Genomic DNA, 18,980 nt, shown 5'->3' on the forward strand with positions numbered 1-18,980 from the left:
TGCTATCAGTACTCTAAGCGCGCACTGCACACATGCCATGGCTAACTATCTCTAGCTAAGATACATGCATCATTTTGAGACAACGGTCTAATTCAAAAGCTTTACTTTTGAATGAGAAGATTGCCTCTCTGTGCAGGCTGAAAAAAGTGGGTAAACATTTTTTCTTGATTACCTGCTTCTTCTTTTTATGCTTTCCACACCCACTTCAGGGGGGACACTGATATAACCAATCAGTGTTTTATCCCTAGGAATGCTGGAAAAGTGCATTAGGCATGCCTGACAGATTTACACATGTGCAGTTGGAAGATCTCTTCACTTTGCAACATTCTGACAGGGAGAGACGAGAGGCAGGTCTGATCAGTGTGATTCATGCAGAGCAGGCTCTGGTGTTGGGTTCCTATCTCCTGCTACTGCAAAATCATGACTTGTTTTAGTAATTAGTGGACTGGTCTGAAACTGAGATGAGCATGTCCCTTTAACTGGTTACTCTAAGCATTACACATCCCTAGAAATGTGAATCAACAGCTTGGCTGCCTGTGATAATGTTGTCCAAGATTTGTGTGTGGAGTGTGTGCTCCACACGTACAGCTTGGTTGGAGCTCGCTCTCCTCCCAGGAGAAAAAGCCAAGCTGCAATCGGCAGCTCTCCAAAATTACAGCGTCCAGCTTGTGAAACTGGCTGTGCATATAATTTGATAATTTTATAGAGCAGTTCCAATCATCCTATGTGAAGAGTGGAACTACTACTGGGGGAAAAACTACCAATCCCATAAACTCCTAATAACCTAGATCACACCTCTTAGACCACCTCATTAGTGGGTTTTTCTTGATCTATGGTTTCATAAGGAAAATACATTTAAAGAATGCAACTCCTCTAAACATCTAGAGATAGTATGCCCGATGGGTAACTGCATTTCTAAAGCCCCAGCCAGACATAAAATATAACAAAATGATATACAATTATTTTGATTTGTTACTAAAATGAGGCAAAAGTCAATTGACTCTGATAGTTATTGTAATTGATATATTACTTATTTATAGATACATTTCATGTATTACGAGAGGTAACCTGATTTAAAAAAATAATAATTACAGTAAGTATGGAGGCAAGCTTTTTTTCTGATCAAACATTTTCATTTTTAAAGGAACACTATGGTGTTAGAACCACAAAACGGTGTTTCAAACACTATAGTGTTCCTCTACCCCACCCCCCTCTCCCCCCAGAAAAGAAAAGGTAAAAAAAAAAAAACACCTCTTCTCACTTTCCTGATTCTAGCTCTCAGCCTTCTCCTATGTCACACTGATAGGGGTACCTAATGCACATGCAAGGCCATTGCTATAGGAAAGCATTGACTTGGGGATTTTAAAGGCCCTGAACAAAGCTACAAAGAATGAGCATGTCCGGCGTCGTTTCACAGAATTAAACTATATGTGAATCGAAGAGGTGCCTCTAGTGGCTGTCTGGGAGACTGCCACTAGAGGGAGTTTTAACCATGCAATGTAAACATAGCAAGTTCTCTAACATTGCCATGTTTTACATTAGAGGGTTAAGGGGACAGGGACACTGTACTCCGACCACTTCAATGAGCGGAAATGGTCTGGGTGCTTATAGTCTCCCTTTAACTAACATCACGCTGCCATGGTTTTAATCAGGAAGAGAAAATGATGAGAAATATGGAGACAATGTTCCATTACTTATAAAACAATAGCTGTATTTACTAATAATGCTACCATTGTTTTACTCATTAAATAATTTAAACAAAATTACAGCAAACATGGAGTCAATTGTTTTTGCATTATTTTAAGATTATCTATAAATTCTATACGATGCATTTAAACTTTAAAAAAAATTCTAAAGACTAGAACTAATCTCTTATTTTCTTTTTTTTTTCTTCTTTTTTTTTTTTTGCAGATGATAACCTGGAATTTGTTGACAATGAGAGGAGGCCGCATTTCCCCCAGTTTTCATATTCTGCAAGTGGGAATTCTTAGTGCTCTCTACAACTTTCCTTTCCTTTTTTTTTCCTTTTTCTTTTTTTTTTTTTCTTTTACTTTTTTTTTCTTTTTCCTTTTTCCATTGCAACACAGACTTCATATTTGGGCACTAATGTCATCAGACTTTGTACAGGACCTTCTGTAGCCTATGAATTACAAACTATGTTTGTATGACCAGAAAGGAGGAGTTAAAGAATGTCTGTAAAATTTAAGTCTGTATGTAAAACAAGTTCTCACATTTCACGTTTGCAAAGAAAAACAAAAACAAAAAAAAAACAAAGTCTAGACCATCCTTAAAATTGTTACATGTATGTAGCTCCTTATATACATTAATACATGCTGATACATTGGGATGGATGACTACACTCAGTCTGTTTCGAGAATGTGCTCACAAGCTGTCAAGCGAACAAATGAAGAACGAACGAATCATTAATGAAAATAAAGGTAAAGATTTTCAGCACCCTGGTCACTGCATCATCACCGACGTTTATTTATTTAATAGATTTAAATATTCAAACTGTGGGCAATTGGATGTAGTTAGGAAATATTAAAAGGTATAGTAGTGCAATAATGAACGTGTTTTGAGTACTTAAGTCACTTTTTATAACAGTGACGTGTCACTATATGGGAAAAAACAACAAAATAAATAAAAGCATTAATAGCCTCAGTGAGGTAAATAATCAAACAAGAATTCTTATCTTGCTGTAGAAAGACAATACATATCAGATTAGACGGGTTTAGTAAAGTGAAAACGTTATTTACAAATCTTTATGCTTGTAGTCTGCTTGATGAAATTTGGGTTTGCTTACAAAACTGCCTCTAAATTAAGTATTCCTAATTTCAAATGACATTCTAAAAAGCCCAATATTTTCAAGCAAGTCCATATTCTATTAAAATAGCCAATAAACCACTCATTTAATCTAAAACAACAAAACCGTAAACAAATAAATAAATATCCGTGAATCTGCATATAAAGTTTATCAGTGGTGAAACATAAATTCAGCTATAGGCAGTTTTCACTATCTGATGGGAAAAATAAAATCAAAACGCAACACTACATCCATCTCTCAGTGAATAGTAGTATGCACTTTTATCATGCTTTTATTTTACTTTTTTTTTTTTTTTTTTGGTAGGGCGTTCGGCATAAATTGTAGTTAATACTGGGTTTTTTTCGTGTTTTTTTTTTGGAACCCAGATGTTTAAAAATGCATTTAAAAAAAGGCTCAAAAATTAGATTCAAAATGAAATAATTGATATGTGTTTTTCAATTTATGTTACAAAGTTTAAATTGTAATTTACTGCAGCATTGTGTCTAGAAACACTTTGAAAAGGGGTAGAATAATGTATTGTAAGTTAAAGCTGCATTTCTGTCTGAAAAGATTTTATGCACTTGTTTGTTTTTTGTTTAGTTTTTGTGATGGAAGACCCAGTAGATTTTTTTTATTTTTGTATTTTTTTTTTTTAATAACCCCACTTTTGGAATAGTTATATCTGTATCAAGCAGGTGCACATTGGAATGTACATATATTCCACTGATATTTGTAGAGAATCGAATGGCTTCTTCAATGGACCATTTTAATATCTTAGAATGTAGAGATAAAAAAAAAAAAATGCTTGCAAGTTCTTGGTGGAAAACCAGAAAAAAATATTTATTTTTTTTGTTATTTAAACATTGTATAAAAAAAAACTGTAGACAGGGATGTTGCTTTAAGACTTAAATATAATCTCTGAGCACAATCTATGACAATTCAGTAAGTTTATTAGTCTGCATTTATTTCCTCGTATAAGGTATAGTCCTATTATACAATTCTGATTTGAATACAAACTGCTGAGAAGGAAATTTTATCTCGGGTTTGTGCATTTATTAATTAGAGAAATTTCATGAATATTTGGTAGCCTGTGTAATAGTGTTAAACATTTCGGTTCATTCACTACATTTTGAAAGGTGATGAACTAAAAACAGAATTGTAAAATTCAGCTTAAAGTAGCCAAGCTATACTCCTAGCTGAATTGAGAAAGTTTCCCAAATCGGTTATTTTATTTTAATGCGCTTTTCAATTAATATTTAGTGAATCAACCCTATAGTATTGTGTCCATTAAGTCACAAATAAAAAAATCTCTATCTTTTTTTTTTTAAATGCAATTGTTTTAGAATTGTAGTAACCATTTCAATGTCCACAAACTCTGTACAATTTTTTTAGACTGTTTAATTGTTAAAATGTTTCTTCTATGCTCACATTCTCAAAGATGGCGTCTGTTTAAAGAAAATTTAAGTTGCATTAATTTTTTTTTTTTAATTGAGGTGGATATTTTATTTTAAATCATTCTGAATCTTTTCATTAAACAGTAAGCTGCCTTATGTAAAGAAAAAAAACAACTTGCAAAATTAAGGTTAAAATGGCAAAGAGAGAAAAAAAAAAAATTTGGTTGGAGATATTTTTCCCCAATGTTAAGAGTGTTGGAATTTTTTTTTTTTTTAAATTAATTTATTTTATTTTTAACCCAACACAATTATTGTGGCTTAAAATATTAAAATATTTATTTGTTTAATTCTAAACTCACTGTTCAGTGAATAGAACAAAAAGCATTAGTTGCTAATAGTAGTTTATTACAAAAGATTCCTTCCCATTTTACTTTTGGGCGTCTAAAAGCATTTTAAACAGATAAAAAAAAACAGCAGAGACTTCTGCTTAGTTGAAATATTGTCCTTTTTGCTGACCAAATGAATTAAATGGACATCATACCCACCCTTGGACCTAAGTGTGATTTAACTTAGTATGCATCCAGATGGTTCTGATTAATATGGAGTGAAACTGAAGCAATTAATAGTCTGGATACAATACAAATATAATAGATATCCTATTGTTAATATACCTAAGCTGAAATATAACATGACGATGTTTTCTGATCTAGTTAGAGTGATTTTATATCAGGATGAATTACCTAGACATAATTTCATTTTCAAATATTTTTTTATTTTTTTTTAAATGATAGTCTATGCCAGCTTCACCCCTTCCACTAGGTCTTTCTGCTAACTGATATATTAAAAGACTGATGTAGTTATCATAAGTCACACACGGGGGTTGGGTTTGTGCCCATGAAAATATGCAACGTTGCATGCTCTAGTGCAATTGCACATGTACTGCAGATTTTCTAAAGTATTTCCTTCATCACAATTTCCTTTTTTTGTAGAGGAAATAAAAGAGGCATATTGGACCAGGCTTACCCACATTGTGTACCATCATTTCACAGAGGGCTCTGTTTAGTCCTTAGACATATTATCTATCACTGCAAAAATAGGTGTAGCTTTTTTTGCTCTAGAGCAAGATGGCATAATGTAATTAAGCATTTTACATGTAAACAAAATAGTAAAAAAAAGTGTTTTACCAAATTATGAAGACCAATTAATGTAATGGCGTTGAAGTGAATATTGTTTTTTTTTAATTTCGATTACATGTAATGTTCCCCATTTTGTATTTTTGTTTAATTTTTGTTATGTGTGAATTTATATATATATATATATATATATATATATATGTTTTTTTTTGTGTTTTTTGTTTTTATAAGTCAATTCTAAACCTGTAAGTTTTGTTTTGTTTGTTTGTTTTCACATGAATGTACCTGGTTATCAATTTGCTTTTTTTCCCCCCATCATCTTATTATTGTACAAATATGTATTGCACTTAGCTATTTTTTAAATTTTTTTAATTATTATTTTTTTTTTTGTGCTTGGAGGGGAACACATTTTTAATTAAAATAAGAAAAAAGTAATAAAAAAAAAAAAATCCTGAAATTCCCAGTGAATTTAAACACAGGCAAAAGAGCCCTGTCCATTATTTTTTATGTTTCAGCAGTAGCATTTTTACTTCTCATGATGCAGTTTTCCCTCTTAATGCATACAATAAAAACTGCTTTACCCAAAGTGTCTGTTTCTTTACTGTTGCTAAACAAGATGCTTGTTTTAAAATGAACGTAAATATCAATTAAAGGTTTTTGTATTTGGCGACTAGAAAAAGGCATTTAAAATGTGCTTACTGCTGGAAAAAAAATGACGTGATGATAATTTTTTTTACCTTGATATGACCTTAAAGTGACTATGGTGTAAATTAGGCACTTGCTAGTCTATTCCACTTCTGCATTGCCAATATAAACTTCAGTCATATTTTAACCGCTTACGGACACCGCTTCAGAAGTTATAGACCAGCATGACAGAAAATTTCCATCATATGTTCTTAAAGGATTAAAACCAAATATAAAATGCTAGGAACACTGGGGAGGACAGTGTCAACATTCGTCAGTTAATAATTATTTTCTGGCCCGGTTGATGTGGGGTACTTAAAAGGATCCTCTTAAGCACAAAACCGTATTTAGCCTAATTAAACCATTTTGTGTATAGATCATACCCCTGTGTTCTCACTGCTTAATTCTCTGCCATTTAGGAGTTAAAGGGATCCTTTATATTGTCCTCCCCGCCACAATCTTATTAGTGAGGTGCTGCCCTGTATGAGAACTAGTGATGTCCCGTACAGTTCGCCGGCGAACATAGCGTGTTAGCGGTTGCGAACACGCGCGATGTTCGGTCCGCCCCCTATTCGTCATCATTGAGTAAACTTTGAACCTGAACCTCACAGTCAGCAGACACATTCCAGCCAATCAGCAGCAGACCCAACCTCCCAGATCCTCCCACCTCCATGACGAATAGGGGGGTGGACCGAACATCGCGCGTGTTCGCGACCGCGAACACGCTATATTCGCCGGCGAACGGTTCTCGGCGAACTGTTCGGGACATCACTAATGAGAACACTTCCCCAAGCAAGCCAAACCTTCTCCGTGACACCAACACGCTGATTTGACTAAATAAATAGTGTGTGGCAGGCAATCCAAAACATATTCCAAAATGTTGGTGCTGGAAGATGGTGTCCCTGTAATAAGGAAACAAGAAAATAAAGGTATTTAGCAATAAACCCAGGTGGTTTATCATCAAAGTGAAAGGGAAATGTTTTGACTCTAATATGTATCTTTCTCAAGCCTTGAATGGAGTAATGTCCTGTAGCAGGGCCTGCTAGAGTTACCATAGCAACCACAGTGAATGCACTGTGGTTGTTATGGCTGGAGAGAAGGAGGACTGCCTGTGGGAGGTCATTTCTGCTCTTCATGTCCATCAATTCTTTGGCATAGAATGTATGACAAGTGTTTGACACGTGGGAAAGGTTTTTCTCTCACTCATCTATACATTGTTGGCAAAACTACTAGTACAATGTATAGATAACATGTTAATTTTCTTTAAATTAACAAAAAAAAAATTTTGTTTTGGGTACTACTGGTGCCCTTTATATCACTTTTGTTTGTGTTTATGCTGTCCTAGCCTCACCTCCCCTGGCTGTGATATCATACAACCTCCATGAACAAAATGGTTTAATTTTTAATCTTACGACTCAAGAGTGTTTACTTTAGAGGTTCTTATCTCCTGCTCTGTTACTTGAACTTTATTCATACACAGGGGCTCATGTAGGCTCTAGCAGGCAAACAGAGCAGGACATAAATTAATTATTCACCCTGCGCATGAAGGAAATTTACAAATTTAGATCTCTCCTTACAGGATGTAGGTAAGGAGGCTGTGTCGCATGCAGGGTAGGTATGGTTAGGGCCACAAAAACAGTGGTTTAACTGTTTAACTGTAAAATTGCAGAGAATAGAGCAGTGACAATCCAGGCTCATGCTTTATCCATCAAAATCACTTCATTAAGCTAAAGGTTTGGTGTCTAGAGTGTCCCTTTAACGTGGGGCGGTCCTCCCTTCGTATCAGAAAACTGACAAAATGTTGATCAAAACAAATGACCCCCCCACTTCCCTTTGTTAAATATTTTTCTTTATTTTACTATCATAATAAAGCTAAATGTTGTAATATAATGTAGTGCTTTTTTACATTATTTATTTAATTTAATCAGCATTCTATTTTAAAGTACGGTAATTCATTGGCTTGAGTGAGTCATTTGATGTGCTTAGCTCATAAATGGCTTTAATGGTTATGGTGCCTACACTGATCATTTTAAGTCGGTTCCAGCCTAAACCTATACTGATAAAGTGGAATGTGAAAGCGCTGTCTCAATACATAGTTATCCAAGAATGCAGTGAGCACAGCTGAATGGTTGCTTATAGAATGGGATAAAGAGAATTTTACTAAAAAAAAAAAAAGGTCTGCTTGCATCCCTCCCCGACACACTGATGATAGTTTGAGGGAAACATAGTAGCCTACTAGCTTGGTCATTTACAGAACTGTAAAGGAACATCTTTCTAAATCCTATGGAATCCCTTGTAACCAAAGCCCATTCCCTGCCTTGCAATATCCTGTGTATTCAGTGCATCAATATGTATGATGAATTTGTGCTTTAACCCAGCACTATTGGGTAGGGAATAGGAACACCCTAGAATGATGTTATAAGACTAAGGTACTTAGTCCTTGTGATTCTAATTACCCTAACTGATTAAAAACATCTTGACAAAAAACCTCAAGGGACACAGCCAGTCGGCCACCGTTACGTGAATTAGGCATTTGCCTGGAGCATTGGCACTGTGCCCCTTTGCTATATTTAGGGTGCTTATCACTGCCTGGTGCTTCTGAACGAATTCAAGTTCTGTTGCTGAATTATCCACTCTGCACAAGGGTGCCCTTTGGATAAGGTATATGTTGTGATTGAGTGACCTAATTTATAGAAGTTATATTACAACTACCAGAAACGTAAGTTATATCATAATACAGTAGTAGACTTGGGCATCTGTTTTCGGAAGAATCACATTTCTAACAGAATTAAACCTGTTTGGACATTCCTCCCAAATTCTGAATGCCATAGTGGAAGAAGGATTTAATTCATTAGATAATTCTTGTAAAATTGGTACCTCTATGTGGGTTTATCAATCTGTATTTAAAGGTACCACAACCAAATCAGGCAGCTGCTGTGTTTAAATATGTACATAGGATCAGCGCTAATATATTAGACCATACAGAGATAAATATAAGGCAGCACACCTGAAAAATAGGGCTCCCTAACAGACCCTATAAAAAGAATCAACACAGTAAAGAAGGAGACCATATTTAATAGAAGAAAAACTACCACAACAAATGGACAGTCTTAAATTAGAGGGACAAAGGTTTAAAAATAATATCAGGAAGTATTACTTTACTGAGAGGGTAGTGGATGCATGGAATAGCCTTCCAGCTGAAGTGGTAGAGGTTAACACAGTAAAGGAGTTTAAGCATGCGTGGGATAGGCATAAGGCTATCCTAACTATAAGATAAGGCCAGGGACTAATGAAAGTATTTAGAAAATTGGGCAGACTAGATGGGCCGAGTGGTTCTTATCTGCCGTCACATTCTATGTTTCTAGACAAAAGCAAAAAAAAAGGTGGAGCGGGAGGCGGCTGCGGTGTCGCAGGTGAAAAATAATATTTAAATAATAGTTTAACTGATTTTAAACTATACGAGCATATATACAAGACACTACATAATAGAGAATATAAAAGATTAAAAAAAAACAAAGTTTGAAATATAGATAATGAATAAATCAGGAGTCGAAAAAAAATTGTGCCTAATAAATACAGCATACGGTCCAAATAAAACCTTGTAGAAGAAGTCAATCACAACTTATTCAGGTGAAGTATTCCTCAGTAAGGTATGGGGATGGGATATTCGTGAGATCCATATAAAAAAAAAAAAAGACAGCAAATAATGGTGCAGTATATCCCAACAGGTACGAAGTACTATTTTGTAAGAGGTCTATATGGTCCTACTCACATTTTCCAGAGCTATAAAACTAGCTCTAGTGTAGATGGCATACAGTGGTACAATCCCCACTTAAAGATACGTGAAGTTTTGTAGTAGATGGATATCTTGTTGGTATAAGGACTTTATGAAACAAAAATAGTGCTTATTGTATAAAAGCCAGAGGTGAAGTAATAAAATACCAAGTGGTTACTCACATTTTTTTGAGCAGGCAAACTGCTCAATGAATAAAGCTTGAGTGGTATAATCCTCACCAAGGATTCTTGGGAGTAAACTTCTCACTAGAACAATAAAAACTCTGGTGCCAGGTAAAAATAAATAAATACATAAAAGAGTACAATGGCTAACTCACAAGTTGAAAGGGGCCAAAATACCTTTAATGAAATACAGCAATTAAAATACCACAATTAAAAATTAGACTGGCAGAGCACTGTCGGAACATCATTGAAGGTTACCCTAACCACTCAGTCTCAAAGCACTTTATCAAACATGATAAAAAAAAACCAAACATCTAAAATGTCTTGGAATTCAAAAATGTAAAATACAGTGGAGGGGTGGTGATTTTAAGAAAAACCTTTGGGTCGGAAAGAAATGTATTGGATGTTCTTGTTAAAAACGCTTGCCCCTGTAGGTTTATTTTGATCTTTTTAACTTTTTATAAATTTGCCTATTTTGTTTTGTTTATAATGTGATACAAGTATACTAATGTTATTTTATTTTACTTTATTCTTACCCTATATTTATATATGGTTTTAAAAAAATATAGGCATATATTTGTATACAATTTTACAAGAAAAAGCATCTTATGACACATCCTCTTTTACCCCTATTTATTATTATTGCCTTTGCCTGCACATTTTTCTCTTTATTTCAAAATTTCTGTAATATTTTGTTTCTTTATATTATTTTTTTTTACAGTTTGTATCTTTTATTTTGTTATTTATTTATCATACTTTTCTGCAATTTTTCTGTGACATTTGCAATTTACTGTGACCTTTTTATATTTATTATAATTTTCTACCATCATATTTTAAAATGTATGCTAAAAAACCATAGTCTGAGTAATATTTGCACTTGCTACTTGTCAAATATATGTTTTATTCATTAATTCCCTCATTCCACTTTTTTTCATTGCCCTCCCTAATATGGCTGACACATGTTTTATTGCCCTCCCTAATATGGCTGAAACATGTTCTATAATAAAGTTAAACAAAAAAAAAAAAAAGTGGACATGAGACCATGATGTCATTTTGGCGCCAAAATCAAGTAATCTGAGGCCTATATCAAGCCAGTGTTGTCAGGTACATGCTATTAGCCACTTGAGAAAGCCCTAAGGGAAGAAACACGTTGTGGTATTTTAATTGCTGTATTTTATTAAAGATATTTTGGCCACTTACAACTTGTAAGAGCCATTTTACTCTGTTATGTATTTATTTATTTTTACCTGGCACCAGGTACATTTACCTGGAGTTTTTATTGTTCTAGTGAGATGTTTACTCCAAAGAATTCTTGGTGGGGATTATACCACTCAAGCTTTATTCATTGAGCAGTCTGCCTGCTCAATAAAATGTGAGTAACCACTTTGTATTTTATTATTTCACCTCTGGCTTTTATACAATAAGCACTTTTATTGTTTCATTTATATTTCATATAGTCCTTATACCAACAAGATATCCATCTACTACAAAACGTCACATATCCCATAAGTGGGGATTGTACCACTGATGCCATCCACACTAGAGCTAGTCTTATAGCTCTGGAAAATGTGAGTAGGACCATATAGACCTCTTACAAAATAGTACTTAGTACCTGTTGGGATATACTGCACCATTATTTGCTGTCTTTATATTTTGGGACTGATCCCATGCCCATACCTTACTGGGGAATACTTCCCCTGACAAGATTGTGATTGTCTTCTTATACAAGGTTTCATTTGGACTTTTTGATGTACAGGGAGTGCAGAATTATTAGGCAAATGAGTATTTTGACCACATCATCCTCTTTATGCATGTTGTCTTACTCCAAGCTGTATAGGCTCGAAAGCCTACTACCAATTAAGCATATTAGGTGATGTGCATCTCTGTAATGAGAAGGGGTGTGGTCTAATGACATCAACACCCTATATCAGGTGTGCATAATTATTAGGCAACTTCCTTTCCTTTGGCAAAATGGGTCAAAAGAAGGACTTGACAGGCTCAGAAAAGTCAAAAATAGTGAGATATCTTGCAGAGGGATGCAGCACTCTTAAAATTGCAAAGCTTCTGAAGCGTGATCATCGAACAATCAAGCGTTTCATTCAAAATAGTCAACAGGGTCGCAAGAAGCGTGTGGAGAAACCAAGGCGCAAAATAACTGCCCATGAACTGAGAAAAGTCAAGCGTGCAGCTGCCAAGATGCCACTTGCCACCAGTTTGGCCATATTTCAGAGCTGCAACATCACTGGAGTGCCCAAAAGCACAAGGTGTGCAATACTCAGAGACATGGCCAAGGTAAGAAAGGCTGAAAGACGACCACCACTGAACAAGACACACAAGCTGAAACGTCAAGACTGGGCCAAGAAATATCTCAAGACTGATTTTTCTAAGGTTTTATGGACTGATGAAATGAGAGTGAGTCTTGATGGGCCAGATGGATGGATTGGTAAAGGGCAGAGAGCTCCAGTCCGACTCAGACACCAGCAAGGTGGAGGTGGAGTACTGGTTTGGGCTGGTATCATCAAAGATGAGCTTGTGGGGCCTTTTCGGGTTGAGGATGGAGTCAAGCTCAACTCCCAGTCCTACTGTCAGTTTCTGGAAGACACCTTCTTCAAGCAGTGGTACAGGAAGAAGTCTGCATCCTTCAAGAAAAACATGATTTTCATGCAGGACAATGCTCCATCACACGCGTCCAAGTACTCCACAGCGTGGCTGGCAAGAAAGGGTATAAAATAAGAAAATCTAATGACATGGCCTCCTTGTTCACCTGATCTGAACCCCATTGAGAACCTGTGGTCCATCATCAAATGTGAGATTTACAAGGAGGGAAAACAGTACACCTCTCTGAACAGTGTCTGGGAGGCTGTGGTTGCTGCTGCACGCAATGTTGATGGTGAACAGATCAAAACACTGACAGAATCCATGGATGGCAGGCTTTTGAGTGTCCTTGCAAAGAAAGGTGGCTATATTGGTCACTGATTTGTTTTTGTTATGTTTTTGAATGTCAGAAATGTATATTTGTGAATGTTGAGATGTTATATTGGTTTCACTGGTAAAAATAAATAATTGAAATGGGTATATATTTGTTTTTTGTTAAGTTGCCTAATAATTATGCACAGTAATAGTCACCTGCACACACAGATATCCCCCTAAAATACCTATAACTAAAAACAAACTAAAAACTACTTCCAAAAATATTCAGCTTTGATATTAATGAGTTTTTTGGGTTCATTGAGAACATGGTTGTTGTTCAATAATACAATGAATCCTCAAAAATACAACTTGCCTAATAATTCTGCACTCCCTGTATTAGTCAGGCATAGACTCTTTTGGACTCCTGATTATTATTCGTTATCGATATTTCGAACTCTTGTTTTTTTTATCTTATACGTATTCTCTCTTATGTAGTGTCTTGCATAGTTTAAAACCAGTTTTTTGTTTTTTTTTTCACCTGTGGCGCTGCCTCCCTCTCCACCTTTAGCGGCTTTGTTTAGGCAATAGCTCCCTAATTTGGTATTCTTAAATCTTGCAATCACAGATAACGGTACCAAATTAAGGACTTTTCTACTTTCTAAACTAAACAAAGATTTGCCTGAGTTTGCAGTATTCCATTCATACAAATGGAAATTCTATAATATATATGTGCCCGATATTGGGATTCAGCTGTGCATCTATAAAGGAATAAATAAACAGCACATAGTAAATTACAGTATAGTACAATAAAAATGGCACTCACAGAAATATTTAAAGTTTTTGAGCCTTGGGGTGCCTCTCCGGGTTAAGTCTGGGGACTATCACCTTCCTAACTTCCTCTCTACTGTATGTGAGGTCCAGTGTTGGAAAATAAATGGATGACTCTCTACAGATTTCAAAGTGATTTATTTTGTGCAAATCGTCATACATATAACAAAAATAAAACAGCTTTACCTCAGTGGACTTTCTCAGGGACACGATCAAATACAATAATAAATATACAATCAATGACTCAAAAGGTGAATATGCAGTCCCATGTATTCCTGACCCTGTAGTGTTTCTTTAAGACATAGTGGTTCTGGTGATTAGAGTGTCAGACATTCAATCTATCTCTGCTAAATACCATTCCTATTTCACCCCTTCACTGAGTTCTTAAACACACTATCTATATACCATGTCAATATTTTGCAGTAGACCAATTGGATAATCTTTGTTCCCTTTGCGTACTTCTAAATAGATTTTCCCAAATCATTTTCAAAATAAATTTATATTTTTCTTTGGATGAAGTAGTTCATCTGAATCTATTTTTTTTTCCACACCTGCTTAACACTGTATTCTCCATATCTACAAAGAAGCAACTGTGTAAATCTTAAATCCTAAGATAACCGCCATATGGTGTCCTCAAAATACGTAAGCCTTATGTCTTTCTGGCTACAATCAATCCACTTACTACTAATGAGATTTCTTTGCCCAGTTTGGTAAGTAATCTCACCGCAACATCAAAGTTTTGTTTTTATTAAACATGCTTATCCACTGCACTTTGTTGTCCCACCAACCGAGTTGTAATGCTACCATAGAAAACTTCAGAAAAAGAAAGTTACGCTAAGTAAATTATAGTAAAAATGTTCTTCTTTGCCTGGGTTTATATGAGATTCATCTATGCAATGTTCCACTCTTTACATAGGCATCACAGTTTGACGCAAAACAATTTGATGAGATTGTAATATGAATTAATGTTTATCATTGTTATCCTGTCAAACCAAATTTTTTTTTTTTTTTAAGGGAACTTGCCACCACTTACATTTCCCTCCGCGATCTCCTTACAAAGGTGGGAGTTACACTTCAATAACGCCCACTGTTGGTGCACCTTCACTCCTTCCAGACTCCCAGACAGCAACTCGATGCTCTTCTTTGCATTTTATGGTGTTTTACTCCGTGAACTGACGGTGGACGTCCTCACGCTTTGCATGAGGATGCCTAGCGTCTTGCATAACCTACAAGAAGCCAATCACTGATGTCGCAGGAGATGACATTCGATCCAGCACCAAGGAACCTCAGCGCTGGAATTAGGTAAGTGAATAAACCTTTGGGGGACACGGCCGAGAGACACTATAGTGTTAGGAATACAGTTTTTGTTTTGGTGACTTTAGAGTCCCTTTAAGAAATGACCATGGTCCCTTCCCTTTATTTCAACGGCATGAGCAAAGAAAAGTGAAGGGAAAACAAATGTAAATGTATAAAGGGGTAGGCGAGGAAAGGTCAAAGACACAGAAGATCATAGGGCAGTGGTCTAAAAGAGGGTGTTTATGAAATATAAAAAAAAAAAAATTAAAAAAAATACCAGAGTATTGCAGTATGCAAGATATAGATAGCTATATAGAAAAATTAAAACTGCAATGGAAGAAACTGTTTTAAGGAAAAATAAAAAATGATATTCTGAAGCTGATAAATGTGTATTGATGAAAGGATACACAGACATGCGAGACTCATAAATAGAAAAAGAAAAAACACAAAACTGCAAGTGGAAAAGTTCTGTCGTTGGGAATCAGACTTGATAAGTAGGTAATTAGAAGGAGATATAAAGCTACTCCTAACCTCACCGCTATATGGCAGGAGGTTTTATTGAAGATGACAAGTCGATTTGGTGTTAATAGCGCTAATGCCAAATGAAAGAGAAGTTTGCCGGTGAACCAGATGTTGCAAACAGTTAAGATAAAACCCATTAGGAGAAGAAAAAGAATATAAGCAAAGATCATTAACTTTTATTATAATTATTGTTTTGGTTTTAAAAACAAACGATGGGATTGCTGCTGTGCGTAACTGCAATTTGTATTCATATTTGGTTAGGGTGAACAGAAAGATGTTGCAAGCTTTACCAATAAAAACAATATATAAAACTCAAGACACAAACACAGGAGAAAATACCATATTTCTGGGGTTACAAGTGATAAATCGCACCTGACCGAGTGTATATCAAGTATCTCTGTAAACATTTTCTTTTGCTTTCCACTTTCTATTCACCTATTCTTACCCTCTTACGTTTTTAAGTCACCACGTATGTGACTGGTTTTACGATACTACCTCCTTTCTTACTACAACCACTCACTCTACAGAACTTATCTTTAGCTTGTTCTGGCTGTTAGTGTACCATAAGTGGCCATAGGTAGTTTTCGGCTTCTCGTGCCATTATATAGCGGTCCCGCAAGGCCAACTCTCATTCTCAACTACAGAGGTATTCGCCCCTCGGGCCAAATCATAGTTACTGCCTCCCATCTCTGCCCTCTTAGCAAAAGCAGCCAGGGCCTCACCTGTCACGGCCAACTTTTTTTGAATCTCTTTAAACCTCAGCAAGAGGCCAACACCCCACCACAATGGTCGGTGGGAAACATACCCAACAGGCCAAATCATAGGTAGAGCCTCTCATCGCCACTTGGCAACTAGTTCCCAAGTCACCCATTTAGCTTAATTGTTTCACCACTTGGCATAACATAGGTCAACCAGTATCTTGGTGTTATAGAGCAGGGCTTGACAAATTTGCTTGGAATCTAGGAGCCAGCTAGAAAAGTTAGGAGCCAGAGAAATCCACACCAAAAATACAATTCTTAAAGGGACACTATAGTCACCAGAACCACTACAGCTTAATGCAGTTGTTCTGAAGGCTATATCCTGTCCCTGAACGCGTTTCAATGTAAACACTGACTTTCCAGAAAAAAAAAAAAAAAAGGGCAGTGTTTACATTGCTGCCTGGTAACACCTCTAGCGACAGTCACTCAGACGGCCTCCAGAAGTGCTTCACAATGCCGATGGTCAAGGATCTCTAACCATCCCCATTTAGTTGTTTGTTCTGTACTGGCAGCCCACTAAACCGTTTCTGTTCTGTGTACCAGAATTGCCAGGAATTCTATGTGAATTTAAAATTTTAAGTTCAAAATGAGTGAACTGGCAAAATTCTCCAATCCAGTTTGGCTGCTTTGACCTTAAATTTGAACTTTGCTTTGAATTCCCAGCAATTCTCCATTTAGTAAACCATGTATGCTGTTGAACTGAATGAATATATTAAAGGGACACTATAGTCACCAAAATTACTACCGCTTAGTAATGTGCTCTATAGGGATGCATTGATTCAATGCACCTCTAAATGGGTGCAGTGGCATTTTGACTTGCATGCGCAATAGTCTTCCAATGCTTTCCTATGGGGAAGCATTTGATTGGCTGAGATAGTCAAGATTGATAATCTCAGCTATGGAGGTGGGGGTCCAGCCGCAGCGTCATCAGCATGGAGGGGAGGGGGGGGGGGGGGGGAGAAGTGAGTAAAAACACTCAGACATACAGACACACAAACACTCACAAGTAATTACTTTATTTAAATCCACCCAGGCTCCTTACTTCTGGAGAGCTGGAGTGGATAGGCTTTCCCTGAGGTCCAGTGGGGCTGCTGTCATCTCCTTACGCAGCTCCTATTCGCGCACTGTTTGGTGAGCCAGAGTGACGTCATAACCCGGCTCACGGCATCATTACAAGCTGCGTGAGGGAGCAGAGCAGGGAGGTTACAGCTCACCGCGGCATTGTCATCCTTCCGCCTGCCTCTGCTCTCCATTACCCGGTTGTCCCCTCAGTCAGCCGTCCGCCTCCCTCAGCTCTCCATAGGCTGGCCGCCCCCATCCCTCCCTCAGCAATAAATGAGCCGGCCGCCCCACTCACAGTTCTCCATGAGCCGGTCTCCCTCCCTTGCATCTCAATGAGCTGGCTGGCCACCTCCCTCAAGCCTCCGTGATCCGACTGCCCGCCTCTGCTCTCAGGCAGCCAGTCACCTCAAGGCTTAAACAGGTTTACAAATACCAGGACAAAATTTCCTGGTTGCCATGGCTACCAGGGATTTAACGAGCCCTATTATATAGAGTATCTCCCACCAACAAATCTTCTCTTTCAGGTATGGTAATAAATGCTGATAAAATGTAAAGTATTGATTGCGTAATGTAGACACGTATTAAAGTGTTAAACTATTAACTTTTCAGTTAAGTCAGTCTATGTAAAATATATTGATTGTAAAAGAACCCGGAGGGTTTTGATAGAATTATACAAATATATTCAAGGCCAACAAAAACCATTGTCTGGAAATCTATTCATAAACAGGCTTATACATAGGACATAACGTTCCGCATTTAGCCTGGAAGAAAGGAGACAGTGGTACCCAAACCAGTTAACATGGCCCATCAGCAATCCAGGATCTATGTATTTCCCAGTTTTAATCCAATGGAGATTAGGACAATACGGGGACTGGATGACTGGTTTGGGAAACACTGGGCTAAGGCAAAAGAAAGGTTCTTTTACAGCAAAAACAATAAGGATGTGGAATTCTCAGCCAAAGAGCTGGCTTTATCAAAGTCTCTACAGAGGTTTAAACAGCAACTGAATTAATGAACACTTGCAAAACATAAATCAGGAATATATTTTTAACATTTTTGGGCTGATCACAGTATAAGACTGCCATTCTGGGGTCAAGAAAGATTCTCCCCCCCCCCCCCCCCTAGTTAGTTGCAAAATTGGAAGGGCATCAATTTTTTTTTTTAAATCAACAAAAACAGATGTAAGAAAAGCTCTTTTCAACTATGCAAAAAAAATTAATCACAAAAGCCATTATCCCCATTACTTGTAGTGTAACCTATCTACAAGGTCAGCTAACTGGATATATTTTGGAATGCCATAATAAACAGGTCAGAGCTGCTTTTTAAATACAGAATTCAGTAGATAAAGACCATCTTAGATCTGACAACACAGGGGATGCAGGTACCGGAATGTAGGTATATAGAACATCCATTGGTACAGAACAATCTAAAAAAAAAAAATGGACAGACAGGGACAACAAAGGCTAGTTTTAGAACCCCTGCTTTTGAGCACAGCTTTCTAATAAACCAGTAGATTTTCTCAGGAGCATTTAAAATGCTTCATTAGAGGAACAAAAATAAATTTCTATTGCTCCAAGTTTCCCCAATCACACACAAGATATAAATATAAATGTGTAAGAAACTTCTGGTGTAG

The 18,980-nt window shown here is 36.6% G+C and overlaps 1 protein-coding gene across 1 annotated transcript in view; it reads left to right on the forward strand.

Moving 5' to 3' along the window:
- AKT1 (AKT serine/threonine kinase 1) overlaps positions 1 to 3,444 on the forward strand; it is a 98,211-nt gene extending 94,767 nt beyond the window's left edge. The window contains exon 14 of the mRNA XM_063439531.1: positions 1,912 to 3,444. Coding sequence (XP_063295601.1) covers positions 1,912 to 1,991 — 80 coding nt within the window. The 3' untranslated portion in view covers positions 1,992 to 3,444. The remainder of the gene's footprint in view (positions 1 to 1,911) is intronic.
- Positions 3,445 to 18,980: the final 15,536 nt, after the last annotated feature.

This window comes from Pelobates fuscus, chromosome 13, assembly GCF_036172605.1.
Source record: "Pelobates fuscus isolate aPelFus1 chromosome 13, aPelFus1.pri, whole genome shotgun sequence".
Classification (NCBI taxonomy): Eukaryota; Metazoa; Chordata; class Amphibia; order Anura; family Pelobatidae; genus Pelobates; species Pelobates fuscus.